The sequence below is a fragment of the Aulonocara sp. 'chitande type north' Nkhata Bay genome, linkage group LG19, assembly GCF_057382095.1.
Source record: "Aulonocara sp. 'chitande type north' Nkhata Bay isolate Kocher_YH1m ecotype deep benthic linkage group LG19, A_spYH_male_GT1.1, whole genome shotgun sequence".
In the NCBI taxonomy this organism is placed as follows: domain Eukaryota; kingdom Metazoa; phylum Chordata; class Actinopteri; order Cichliformes; family Cichlidae; genus Aulonocara; species Aulonocara sp. 'chitande type north' Nkhata Bay.
Window position 1 is genome coordinate 26,535,294 of NC_141362.1, and position 13,481 is coordinate 26,548,774.

The following is a 13,481-nucleotide window of genomic DNA, read 5'->3' on the forward strand; positions in this document are numbered from 1 at the left end:
ATGCTAAATGTATTTGCTGGATGATGCTTTCACAGTTTGTTCCTTTCTGGCCTGCAGCAGTTACGTCAAAAAAGCAGTTTTCTGCTGACCTGGGCCTACACTGCTGTGAGCTACTGCAAGCTGCTGCTGCAAGGTGACCCTAATAGTTCTTAAACCTCCCACGCAACGAGAACACAGATTAAATTTAGAGATTCCATCTGAAATTTGAGCACTTTATATTAGCAGGTTCTGGGGAAGGAGGAAAAAAAGCAGCCCATTTCTGCAGCATTTGAATCATTAAGTCCATTTATTCTAATAATTCAGGCTATTTTACAAAAAAAAAAAAACCACCCCTATAATGCTTAAAATGAAATCATACTAGCCTTGCACAATGTGGCTCTGTGCCTCAAGTTTGTAACAGTGTCAAGAGAGCAAAAAGAAGTAGTAGCAAATTCAAGCAAAATAAGAAAACAGGGCAGAACATTCAGTATTTCACTTTCCAGCAAAAACCACAAGCCTGTTTTTCAAAAGTACATCAGTTACATCAAGGTTCAGGAGATAATTAACTTCCATTTCAGCTCAATTTTTAACACTGAGAGAAAATCAGTGGCCACAACCCTGCAGTTAAGCATATAACATTGACTAAAATCTGATTTAACATTCATACTATAGTAGAATATACAGCTCTCAATCAGTAAAAATATCATACTGTGAATATTCGACACCTGATTTACCGGAAATGAAAAGCTTACAACATAAATATATTTATATATATATATGTTATACCACATCACACAGTAACAAACACAAAATATTAAAAACGTTCTAAGGATGAATAGCAATCAGAAAAGTAGTTTTGGATCTGTGGTCGGCCAGCGTCTGAGTCTGTAAAGGGCTGTAAAGAGATGCAATTGTGGTAATAGTTTCCACATCTTCAAAAAGAGTTAAAATCCCTCGTATCAAAAGTTTAAGTAATTCCAGCAGTACAGAATGAACACAAGAGCATTTTTCTGTTTTGTTTTTTGCAAACCACAGGTCCAAAAAAGATACATGTACGGTAATTATTATATTGGAAGAAAAAAGATAACAAACAGCAAAAAAAAAAAAAAAAAAAAATAGCAATAAACATTACATTCATTCTGCAAGTGGGCCCAGAGATCTTTGGGAAACATAGTTGTTGTTATTTTCATTCATAGAAAACACAAAAGGTGCAGTCCCACAGCAGTGCATGACTAGTGTGGGTTTTTTCCTGTTCAGACAAAGATGCTTCAGGATGAGGTCTATGATGGCCATGAGTTAACCTGTTCATATATCATTACCATCGGTATAGGAACTGCCAATGCACACATACTGAATAAGGCATATTGAAAGCAATCTACAGTATAGGTCAGCTGGATGATCAGTTATAACTCAAGCTATATACATAGGACCATGAATACACGTTTAAGGCCTATGAGACCGTTTTGTTCTGCAAAGCATTTTGCTATCAACTAGCAGAGCTGAATATCGTTTGGTATATGTGCACAAGCAAGCAGTAGATAAATACCTTAGTCATGTGGAATGCTTAAATAGAGTTAGTCAACATTCAGTGATAAGGTCGGTTGCTCAGCGGTAACACTGAAGATGCCGTTTCCTTTGCTTGAAGGGGTACTCCAGTGATTCTGTAAGGTAACAAAGTTGAGGAGCTTTCTTGATAGACCTCTTTGTCTTCCAAATCAGATTTTTGAATAATCTCTCCAATTTGCATCAGTTTTCACAGTCCTAGTGGTTTTCTATTTACAAGCGAGCTGAAATTTATGTGTAAAATTCATGGAGTACCCCCTTTATATTGTGCTGAAAAGAAACTTAGACAAACAGACCATTTAAGCCTTTAAAATGAAAGTTAGAAAATACCCCAACTATTTCTCTCACTGCTTTCAATCCTATAAAATTTAAGCTTATGCTTTAGTTGTCACATCTACTTTAACATGCATCTTGTTTTTTTTGCTTGTTTTTTTTCCTCACATTGACTGCATGATTCTGAAACTGAACGCTTTACGAGTTTCTTTTGAAATTCCTTACTTTACAGAGTCACAGACTCTGTGATGCATCATCTCTGAAACATTTACAACAGGAATGCCTAAACTCACGGGATTTTGTAGAAACCTACAGAAAGCAATGACACCGTCACATGACGAGCCTGTTTTGTAAGCAGCCCTGCTCCTTTGTTCTTCAGAGAGGTCGTTTATAATAGGAGAGCAAACAAAGCACCATCAGGGATTGTGAAAACCCTTTTTTGATTCTTTTGAAAAGTAGCACACGTAGATGGAAACCAGCACGAACTCACAGCTCTATACATGCTTTTTTTCAACATATGCTGCACTGAAATTGAGTTCTTGCTTCTTTGCTATAACCTTCAAATGCCGGAAATAGATGTCCCCGGAGTACTGGCTGTGAATTCTGGACACTCAGACCTAGCTGAAGCAAGGGATTGGTGGATCAGGTGAATACAAGAGATACTTTGTCATTGTTAATCCAAAGACAAAAGAAATGGGTGGAATGAAATGAAGAACTGGGGCAAAAAAATGAGAGCAATCTATATGTAAAAATTAGGTCACCTTCTGCACATGGGACAATGCTTTGCAGTGCATTAAGGATTACAATGTAATTACAGGTTGATCGCTTAATATAACGAGACAAATATATATATTCTGGATGTTCATACACATCTCACAAATAAACCCTGAATGTGAACTACTTATCTAACTTAAGAGTGCAATCACAGGGGGAGCCGCTGCAACTCTTACAGTCACATGCAGCACCAAGACACAATCAGCAAATGGTGATGCTCTAGTTTTCTAAATGATAGATACATGGGTGTAGCCCCAAATCATAAACCGTGTTAGCCACAAGCTTTTATCAATAGTATTTCCTCCTACGCAGGCAGTTCTAGTAGATTTTTAAATAAGTAGAATTATTAGCGCCTAAATCCTTCAGTAGATCTCTAAAGCCAAATCATAGTGTTGTAGTTACAGCTCTCTGCTGGATACATTCTGTATGTTTGCGCAAGAGGATTTAGGATAGAGAGACAACTGGTTGCTAGGTGACTGGATAAAAAGAGGCCACAGGTGGAACTCTTCCAGCCCGAATTTCTTTCCTGCTGTCTTTCCTTGTTTATGCTGCCAGAAGCAGATGCTGTGGTAGTGGACGAGTGGTCTCAGAGAAGCCAAGGCACGTTTACTTTGTAGGTAAAAGCCATCTAAGTTCTAGATTTGTTCCTTTTCTATTTTTCTGGTTCTTACATCTCCTGTTCCTGCATACTTGGTTTTACATAACACTGCAGCAATCTTTAGCTTGCTCTTTCACTGCCCTTCACTTCCCTCACAACGAGCCCGAAAACGCAGATGCTTTCATCCTTTCTTCATCTTTTTTTTTCGTAAATCAATTCACAGAGTTGTTTCTTTTCCATTTTGTGAATGGGTAAATATTACATAATTCTCATAGCCGTATAACTTAAGCCATATACACGGAAGCTCTCGGTACCTCACAGTCTAAACCTCTCCTTGCACATCACCTGAAATATGACTCATCCATGCACCACAGATAGATTCTATCTGAATCTCTCCTGTGCAACTCCAGCCTCACAACAAACTGCAAGCAGCAAACTGTGTGCGGAAAAAATAGAGAACTAATGACATCCTGTACACATTGCACTGGTACTGGCTTGATTAGTTTCCTAATCAAAAAAATTCCTCAGTAATACACTGAAAGGAAAGCTCTTTACTAGCAACTGTGATTATTGTAGGCACTCTAAAGCCCCCCGAGGACCAGCCTCAGGAAACAAGAAAAGAAAAGGTGGAAACTAGAGAGCAGCCGTGTCAATGAGTGATAGCTAAAGAACGGAAGTCTGTCTTCCCAGTTATTTAAAGCACATTTCTAAAGTTATGGATGAAATGTTAGCTATTTTAGCTTCATAGACCAGGGGAGGCACGTGCGAAGTCCAAGCATAGAGGAAAAAACGATGGTAGGCCGATGCTTCTTGAACTTCAGGCCTTTCTTGAGCCGTTGGCTGTTCTCCGCCACGTACAGCTCCCCCTGCTGGGCTGCACTTGATATCCGCGACACCAGTTCCCCGTGAAGCACCACCTCCTGCTCGGAGCGCACAAACACTTCCCTGAGCTCTTCCAGTCGCTTTTCCATCTCTCTGATGACACGTTGGCGCTCCTCTACCTCCAGGAGGCGTCGCCGAGCTGCCTCGAACTCCATGCTGGAGCTGGGGGTGACAAGTTTGGAGGAGGGGGCCGTGGCAGAGGTGGACGGGGGTTCCGAACCTGCTAGCAGAGCCCCTGTCACCCTCCGGAAGTCTCCCATGGAAATGGAGCGCCTGGTGGCTGGAGATGCAAGAGCCAGGAGAGCTGAGGCAGATCCAGAAGGTGGCATGGCTAACGGAGGAAGAGGGGGGGAAGATGATGATGATGATGACGATGGAGAATCCGGTGGCTCAAGATCAGGCTCTGAATCCGGGCTTTTAATGGCTTCCGTCATGTACTCAGTTGTGTCTTCATTGTGGGTTTCTGTGTTCTTTTGTCGTCTCTTCATAGCCAGTTTTTGACTCTTCCTGTGCTGCTGCTGTCCTTTTTGTCACTGTTGATGTTTTCTCCCAGTTTTCCTGTGTCAGTTGAGAGAGCAGCCGAGCAGGGAGTGCAGAGGTGTGCTGTGATGCAGCCTGGGAACGGCTCCATTCATTAATAAGAGATCTGAGCCAGGCTTGTGCCGTCTCTGCGTCTGAGTGGTTGTGCGGCATTTCATTGGCTGCTGAACTCATGAGCATGTCAGCTGATGATTGGGCAGCCTCCCGCTCTACTGCTGATGTTGGCAGGCTGTCTCGTCCTCTGCTTGACTATTTTGCTTCGTCGTCGTCATCATCATCTGGAGCACAGCTTTGATCAGCTCTGCTCACTCAAGCGAGAGATGCAGTAGTATCAGGTCGCTCTCTTTTTTTCTGCACTCTTTCACTTGCTTCCTATTCTCCCAGCCTCTCTGCTGCCATCCCTCTTACAAGCTGGTCTCTCCATTTTCCTTTTTTTCCTTTCTTGCTCGGATGGTTACCCCTAGCAACACCGCCTTGACATAAAATAGCAAAAACAGGGGGGTGGGGGTTATGTTTCAGTTTCTCCCTTCTTTTATTGCCTGCTGCTCAGTATCACTTCTCCCTCACACCCTGACGCTTGTTTTACTCATATGTGAATGTGCAGTCTTTCCAGCAAATTGCATAACTTTGTCTGTTAAATTGCTTCACCTTCATGTCTGTAAAAGATGAATTTGAGAACAAACACTTTTGTGAATTTTACCACTTATAGGTCTCCTTCAAAGATTTAATGCAGTAATTGACAGAAAACACAATGAATCACTATGATACAGCACTGAAAAGTAGTTGCTTCCTTTCTAATTTCTTCGTTTTTTGCACATTGGTTGCACGTGGATGTTTTAGATCATCAAACACATTTTAATATAATACAAAGATAACCCCAGTAAACCTCTGAGTTCAATTTCAGTGGCCGCACCCAGGCCTGATTAGTGCCAGAACTGTTGAACCAAGAAATCATGCCAGAGTCATTAACATCCATCAGTCTGAAAAGGGTTACAAAGCCATTCGTTAGGCTTTGGAGCGCCAATGAACCACAAGGAGAGTCATTATCCACAAATGGAAAAAAAAACTTGGAACAGAGTGACCAGCCTACCAAAAATATTCTGTGACCATCAACTACATCCAACAGTATCATCATGGAGATCACAAAAGAACTCTTCATTCTTTTGAACTGGAAATTATTTTTAACATTTTTATTGTGTTTATTTCTTAACTTAAATTTGTCATATCGGTCGCTTTTATCATTGTTGAGGACTTTGTAACTTTTTTTAAAGGTGCTTTATAAACACAAAGGTAAAAAAATTTAACTAGGAAAACAAAGAGAACTGAAAGCCAGCATCTAACATTCAGAGTGCCAGTGTCTTCTTATTTTTTTGTATTTAAGATAAGATAAGATAAGATAACCTTTATTAGTCCCACACGTGGGAAATTTGTTTTGTCACAGCAGGAAGTGGACAGTGCAAAAGTTATGAGGCAAAAATTAGAATACAATAAGAATAAATACAGTACACAACTGTACAGAATAGAATAAAATACTATATACAGTAGAATACAATAAAATAAATATACAATAAGATAAAAATAGAATACAAATACAAATACTATATACAACTGAGTAAAAATACAACGATGACAGAAAGGATTATTGCACTTAGTATTATTGCATATGTATGGATGTGTGTGCTTGATCAGTTAAAGTCTTTATTATGGAGTCTGACAGCAGTGGGGAGGAAAGACCTGCGAAATCTCTCCGTCCCACACCGTGGGTGCCGCAGTCTCCCACTGAAGGAGCTGCTCAGTGCTGTCACAGTCTGCTGCATGGGGTGGGAGACGTTGTCCAACAGGGATGACAGCTTAGCCGCCGTTCTCCTGTCACTCACCACCTCCACTGGGTCCAGAGGGCATCCTAGAACAGAGCTGGCCCTTCGGATCACCCTGTTCAGTCTCTTCCTGTCCCCAGCAGAGATGCTGCCGCCCCAGCAGACCACACCATAAAAGATAGCAGAAGCCACAACAGAGTCATAGAAGGTCTTCAGGAGTGGGCCCTCCACTCCAAACGACCTGAGTCTCCGCAGCAGGTACAGCCTGCTCTGCCCTTTCCTGTAGAGGGCGTCTGAGTTATGAGTCCAGTCCAGTCTATTGTTCAGATGAACACCAAGGTACCTGTAGCTGTCCACAGCCTCAATGTCCATACCTTGGATGTTCAGTGGTTGCAGTGGAGAATGCTTGTGCCTGCGGAAGTCTACCACCAGTTCCTTGGTTTTACTGGCGTTGATCTGGAGGTAGTTCAGCTGGCACCAGTCCACAAAGTCTTGGGTCAGACCTCTGTACTCCTTGTCGTCCCCATCAGTGATGAGGCCGACTATTGCAGAGTCATCAGAGAACTTCTGCAGGAAGCACTGGGTGGAATTATGGGAGAAGTCTGCAGTGTAGATGGTGAAGAGGAACGGAGCCAGAACCGTTCCCTGTGGGGCCCCCGTACTGCAGACGACCCTGTCCGACACACAGCCCTGAGTCCTCACATACTGTGGTCGGTCGGTGAGGTAGTCCAGGATCCAGGTAGTGAGGTGATGGTCCACTCCAGAGTTCACCAGCTTGTCCTTTAGAACCGAGGGAAGAATAGCGTTGAAGGCACTGGAGAAATCAAAGAACATGATTCTCACAGTGCTTCCAGCGGTCTCCAGGTGAGCGAGGGAACGAGGTAGGAGGTGAATGACGGCATCATCCGCTCCAATGCCAGGCTGGTAGGCAAACTGAAGTGGGTCCAGTGATGAGCTTATTAGGCGCCGAAGCTGAGCCAGGACCAACCGCTCCAGGGTCTTCATCAGGTGGGATGTCAGAGCCACCGGCCTGTAGCTGTTGAGGTCCTTGGGGCGTGAAGTCTTTGGCACTGGTACAACACAGGAGGTTTTCCAGAGCTGTGGGACTCTTCCCAACCTCAGGCTCAGGTTGAAGAGGTGCTCCATCACCCCACACAGTTGGTCCGCGCAGGACCTGACGACCCTCGAGCTGATGCCATCTGGACCCGCTGCCTTCTTGCCATTAATCCTCCTCAGTTCCCTCCTAACCTGGGTGGTTGAGAGAGACAGGCTGGAGCCTTGTGTTGAGTGTGTATTGGATGCTGCAGTTGGGGGTGGGGGGGAGTGAGCAGGGTGAATAGAGGAGGTGTGAAGTGTCTGAGGTGGAACAGCAGCAGTGGGGGTGGGTGAGTCTGCAGCCGATGTTGCAGACTGCCTCATGGCTGAATCAAATCTGTCGAAGAAATGATTCAGTTCATTTGCCCACCTCACATCCCTCCCAGGCAGAGAGTTCTGCTGTTTGTGGCCCGAGATGGTTCTGAGGCCTCTCCAGACTTCACCAACGTTGTTTTGTTGAAGCTGGTTCTCCATCTTCTGCCTGTAGCTCTCCTTCCCATTCCTTATCAGTCCCCTCAGCTCTCTCTGCACCCTTTTCAACTCCTCTTTGTCTCTGGATTTGAAGGCCCTCCTCTTCTGCTTGAGGACGGTTTTAATTTCTGGGGTAATCCAAGGTTTGTTGTTGGAGAAACACCGTACAGTCCTGGTAGGTACAGTGTTATCCACACAGAAGTTTATATAGTCAGTAATGCATGTAGTAAGGCTGTCGATGTCCTCTCCGTGGTCATCACAAATCACCTCCCACACAGTCGACTCAAAACAATCCTTAAGAGCCTCCTCGCTCTCCTCTGACCATCTCTGTACTGTGCGGGTGGCTGGTGGCTCCCTGCGCACTAAGGGCTCATACACAGGGACAAGGTGCACCAGGTTGTGATCAGATCTGCCCAGGGGAGGGAGAGGTGATGAACTGTATGCCTCTTCTGCATTGGCATACAGTAAGTCCAGTGTTTTATTGACTCTGGTTGGGCAGGTCACATACTGGGTGAAGGTGGGCAGTGTGGAGTCCAGTGAGGCATGATTGAAGTCCCCTGATATTATGAGAAGGGCTCTCGGTGATTGTGTTTGCAGTCTGCTGACCACAGAGTGGAGAGAGTCACAGGCTGCATCCGCGTTGGCCGAGGGGGGGACATACGCTGTTATCGCGATAACATGCGAGAACTCCCGGGGCAGGTAGTACGGACGCATGCTAACGGCTAACAGCTCAATGTCTCTGCTGCAGAGTTGCTCTTTAAACTAAACTATTGCTGCAGTGTTGTAATCCTCATTTTAAACACGTCATTCTTATTAAATTCATATTAAACAAATATGTAGGACTGCTTTCTTCCATTTGTGCAATATCTTAAAAATTAGAAATATCCTCTCTCAGAGTAACGCTGAAAAACTAGTTCATCCATTTAATACTTCCAGGCTGGACTACTGTAATTCATTATTATCAGGATGTCCTAAAAAGCCTTCAGCTAATCCAAAATGCTGCAGCAAGAGTACTGACAGGGACTATCTATCGCGCCTCCCTGAGCCTGGTTCTGCCGGAGGTTTCTTTCTGTCAAAAGGGAGTTTTTCCTTCCCACTGTTGCCAAAGCGCTTGCTCATAGGGGGTCATATGATTGTTGGGTTTTTCTCTGCAGGTATTATCGTAGGGTCTACCTTACAATATAAAGCGCCTCGATGCAGTTGTGATTTGGTGCTGTATAAATAAAATTGAATTGAACATCAATTCTGCAAACCGAGCACATTGAATTGGATTGAATTGAACTTTCTACACGTTTCACCTTTTTACTGCAATGCAGCAACATTAAATACTGAAAAATACTCTCATGTTTCCGAGCTGTATTGTATGTAAACTAATGACTAGTCTAACCATTTTAGTCAGTATGATCTGGTTACATCATCGTGATAGAGTACCCTGACTTTTCACCCCGTCTTGCTGTGATCCCTAGTGCACACCCTCTCTGTCTAGACAAGTATTGACTCCTTCATCCTGTGGTTGCAAGTGATATGATCAGTGTATATGTAAAGTAAGACACAGGGTGAGTTCACTCAAACACACCTGAAAGGACACGCATACTTAGACAGTTTGAAAGGGTAACACTGCTGCATTCAGAGCCTTACAGTAAGAAGTGATGCTTTAAATAACTGCCCTCTGCTAGATTGAATCAACAACTGAAGCTTTTAGCAGGTCAGAGGTTGACTTGTATTTCTGCGAGCATCTACGTGCATGCATATTTCAGTGTTCACTCTGCTCTTTGCTTTTATCTGAGGATTGACAATGCATTAGCAGTAACACCAACTGCTCTCTTCCTGCTCTTAGCTTTACTCATCTCCAGAGAGAAGACAGAGCAGGATCCAACACAGAAAATTACACAGATAATGAAGCAAACAAGAAGCGAGAGTGGAGGCAGGATTATAAGTGCTTATAGGAAGATTAAATGCCAAAAAACCCCAAAGATGCTCTTCAGGCTTTTATCCTGCTATTTAAAAAAAGATCTGAAACAACAACATGACAGAGATTGCAGTTCTGAAGAAGACATTGTGATTTTCGGGAAGAGATGAAAGGGCTGAGAGAAATTTAAAGGCTCAGGATAAAACTTTGTTATTATGGAAATGTTGCATGGTGTTAAAGTGTCTACATGAAACACCATATGGAGCTAATACATGCTTTACAATTTCTTTTAGATATACATAAAAGAAATATATATACAATAAGCACGATGGCTTGTGTGAGTAAATCCTTTAGGGATCAAGGGAAAGATTCCTCAGTGGAGTTTTCTTATTTTTTCTCCAACATGATTTCCATTTTTGGAAGACTCTACTGGTTGTGTAACATTCCACAGTTAAAAACCACTCACTCCACTCCAATCCCGAATGTTGAATACACAGCTGTACGCGCGCTTTGCCATCATCACTGGCGAACAATTTGACTGGCAAGACGGGGCCTGTCTGAGAAGAAGAGGAAGCTTCTTTTTTTTTTTTTTTTTAAAAAAGCCTCATGTACTCACACATTTTTCACACTCAGAAAAACAAGTCATTCTGTCACAGAATATACAGAATTAATTGAGTCTAAGTGCAAAATCCTTCTCAGAAACAATTATCTTTCACCCCATTTCACCAATGTCTCTCCTCTACCCGCGAAACTAAAATTGTGATTAACGTCCGTTCTCAATCTCTGTTCCAGATTACTTTAATCTGTGTGCTGTGTTTGTATTTGATGCGTGCACGTGTGAGGAGTTAGAGGATCTGTGTGCCTTCTGATTGCTGAATCTATTTGGGTCAAATTAACTAGTATTAGAATTGTATAACAGTATTGTGAGCTTCTTTTTGCGGTTTGTCTTAAGGACAAGTTATCTGTAGTGGGGTATGTAGCAGTATGGATCCTAAGGATATGGAAAATATTATAAGGCAAAAATGTTGGATATGGTTATACATGGAACACAGATTTGAAGTACTGGATTCTCAGTTTTATTTATTTTTATATTTAACTACTGTAATGGTGACTCTTAGGTCTCTACAACTGCAGTAGTGGTGGTTAGTTCCTTTATAGCTGGAGCACTCATTGTCACAGACATTATTGGACACTTTATTAGGTACACCTGTTCAGCTGCTTGTTAAAACAAATATCGAATCTACTAATTGGCAGCAATTGAATGCATTTAGGCATGTAGACATAATCAAGATGACCTGCGGAGGTTCAAACTGAGCAGCCATGGCATGGTTGTTGTTGCCAGACATGCTGGTCAGTAATTCAAATAACTACTCGTTACAGCCAAGGAAAGCAAAAGAGTATTTTGGGAGATTAAATAGGTTGCAGCAGAAGAACACACCAAGTGCTGAGGCTGCAGTTTGCACAAGCTCACTAAAACTGGACAACAGAATATAGAAAGAAAAAAGTCTTACTCCCAATTTCTGCTGCGAAACTTGGATGGTAAATGGCCTGTATTTATATAGCGCTTTACTAGTCCCTAAGGACCCCTAAGCGCTTTACATATCCAGTCATCCACCCATTCACACACACACACACACATTCACACACTGGTGAAGGCAAGCTACATTGTAGCCACAGCCACCCTGGGGCGCACTGACAGAGGTGAGGCTGCCGGACACTGGCGCCACCGGGCCCTCTGACCACCACCAGTAGGCAGTGGGTGAAGTGTCTTGCCCAAGGACACAACGACCGAGACTGTCCAAGCCGGGGCTCGAACCGGCAACCTTCCGATTACAAGGCGAACTCCCAACTCTTGAGCCACGATCGCCCGGCTCAAGGGTTAGATTTGACATGACCATGTCCATTCCTTTATGATGAAAGTGTACGCATCATTTACCCATCATAATATACCAAATCATAAAACTCAAGTCATTTCAGATTGGCTCCTTGAACATGTACTCAATCACTGTACTTCTGTTATTGATAAGTCACTGAGACGAGACATACCGCCATCGTTCCACACCAACACATTTGTGTTTTTATCTATATGTGGAGGTAAGAACTAATTATAAATGTGGTTATTTTGTTGCAATAAAATTTTAAATTCACGCTGGAGGCTGCTGTGTAGGATAGAAAAGACAAGATTAAGATTCAATAATAGATTTTGTATTTATTTTAACAGAACCTCTGGAGATGCTCGAAGCAGCACTTCACAACCAACTCACATCAGACAGAATAAAACAAAAACACAGCCAGAAAGACATCCAAAAATAGCGAGGAATTTCACCTAAAATATTCATCCATACAGAGTGTCCTCTTTTACAGCTCAGATCAGACAAGAATGCACCATCACATACACCCACAGACACTTCCACTGTTGTAAAAACCCAGGAAAATTCAGCATCTAAGAAGAGCCACTCCAGCTGACAGCTGCTGTAAACTAAGGAGACAGGATGGGGATAAAAAACAGCACCACTTTATTCTCTACTGAGATGGGAAACAGATGATGGTTTTCTGTTTTTTTGTAATCAATATCAGTGACTTCTTTCTGCTGCCGCAGGCTGAGTCAGTCAGTCTGTCTGTGTGTGCGTGTGCGTGTGTGTAAGTGTAAAAGAGCAGGAAGTCATTCGTCGCAGTGTGACTTACTGGTAAGATGACGTCAAACACAGACCAGTGGGAATATATCACACTATGTATGTGTGTCTGTAAATAAATAGCTGCATTTGTCTCTGACATGATGGTGCACACCGTGTCAGCATAAATCATCCTCCCCCACAACCGCTGAGCAGCAGTGGCTGTTATGTAAGTGATTGCATCTGTGCATACAGAAGCAGGTAACATCAAGTACAACCATGAGGCGATACTAAGAGCTGATACTAATAAAGCTGAATCTGCCATATTGCTGAAGGAGGGAAAGCTGGGACACGACAGTTAAAATGCTACAAGCAAGAGCAGATGGAGAGAGGCTGCAGAAGAAAGTCGTTCACACACTGATATTGTCTCCAAGCGAATGCATAAATATGAATCACAATATTTAATGTGGCTTTAATTTGGTCTACCAACTGATGCTTTTCATCACAGGGAAAAAGTGACAGCAGCAGTTTTAAACATGAGGTTTGAATAATTAAACATAGTGGAATAATAAAAAAAATAAAGAAGTACAGTATTCATGTTGACAAGCCTTGACCTTTGCCTCAATCTATCTACTTATGCAGGCATGGATTGATTTAACCTATGTTTGTATGTTTGCACTTTATCTCCCTCCAGTGACCATCTGTGGAAATACACCAGGCTTTGGTCTGCTGAGACAGGAAGTGAAGGTCATTAAAGGCACACATCAATGCACCAACCCAGCCCAATCGAGTCAAGTTTTTCACAAGCAGGGACAACATCCTTAATTAGATTCACAACAATCAAGCAGATGGTGACAGAGGGAAGAAAGAACCCCTTTGAACAGGAAGAGCCATTGGCAGAAAAATGCTCAGAGAGTGGGGAGCAGCCATTTGTCATAGTCACTCGGGGTATGAGGATAAAGAGAAGA

General features: G+C 42.8%; 1 protein-coding gene across 1 annotated transcript; it reads right to left on the reverse strand.

The window, feature by feature from the left end:
* Nucleotides 1-267: 267 nt before the first annotated feature.
* On the reverse strand, nucleotides 268-4,745 carry LOC147307167 (uncharacterized). The gene has a single exon (XM_086275018.1). The coding sequence runs from the start codon at nucleotides 4,555-4,557 to the stop codon at nucleotides 3,919-3,921; it is 639 nt and encodes a 212-aa protein (XP_086131144.1). The 5' UTR covers nucleotides 4,558-4,745; the 3' UTR covers nucleotides 268-3,918.
* Nucleotides 4,746-13,481: the final 8,736 nt, after the last annotated feature.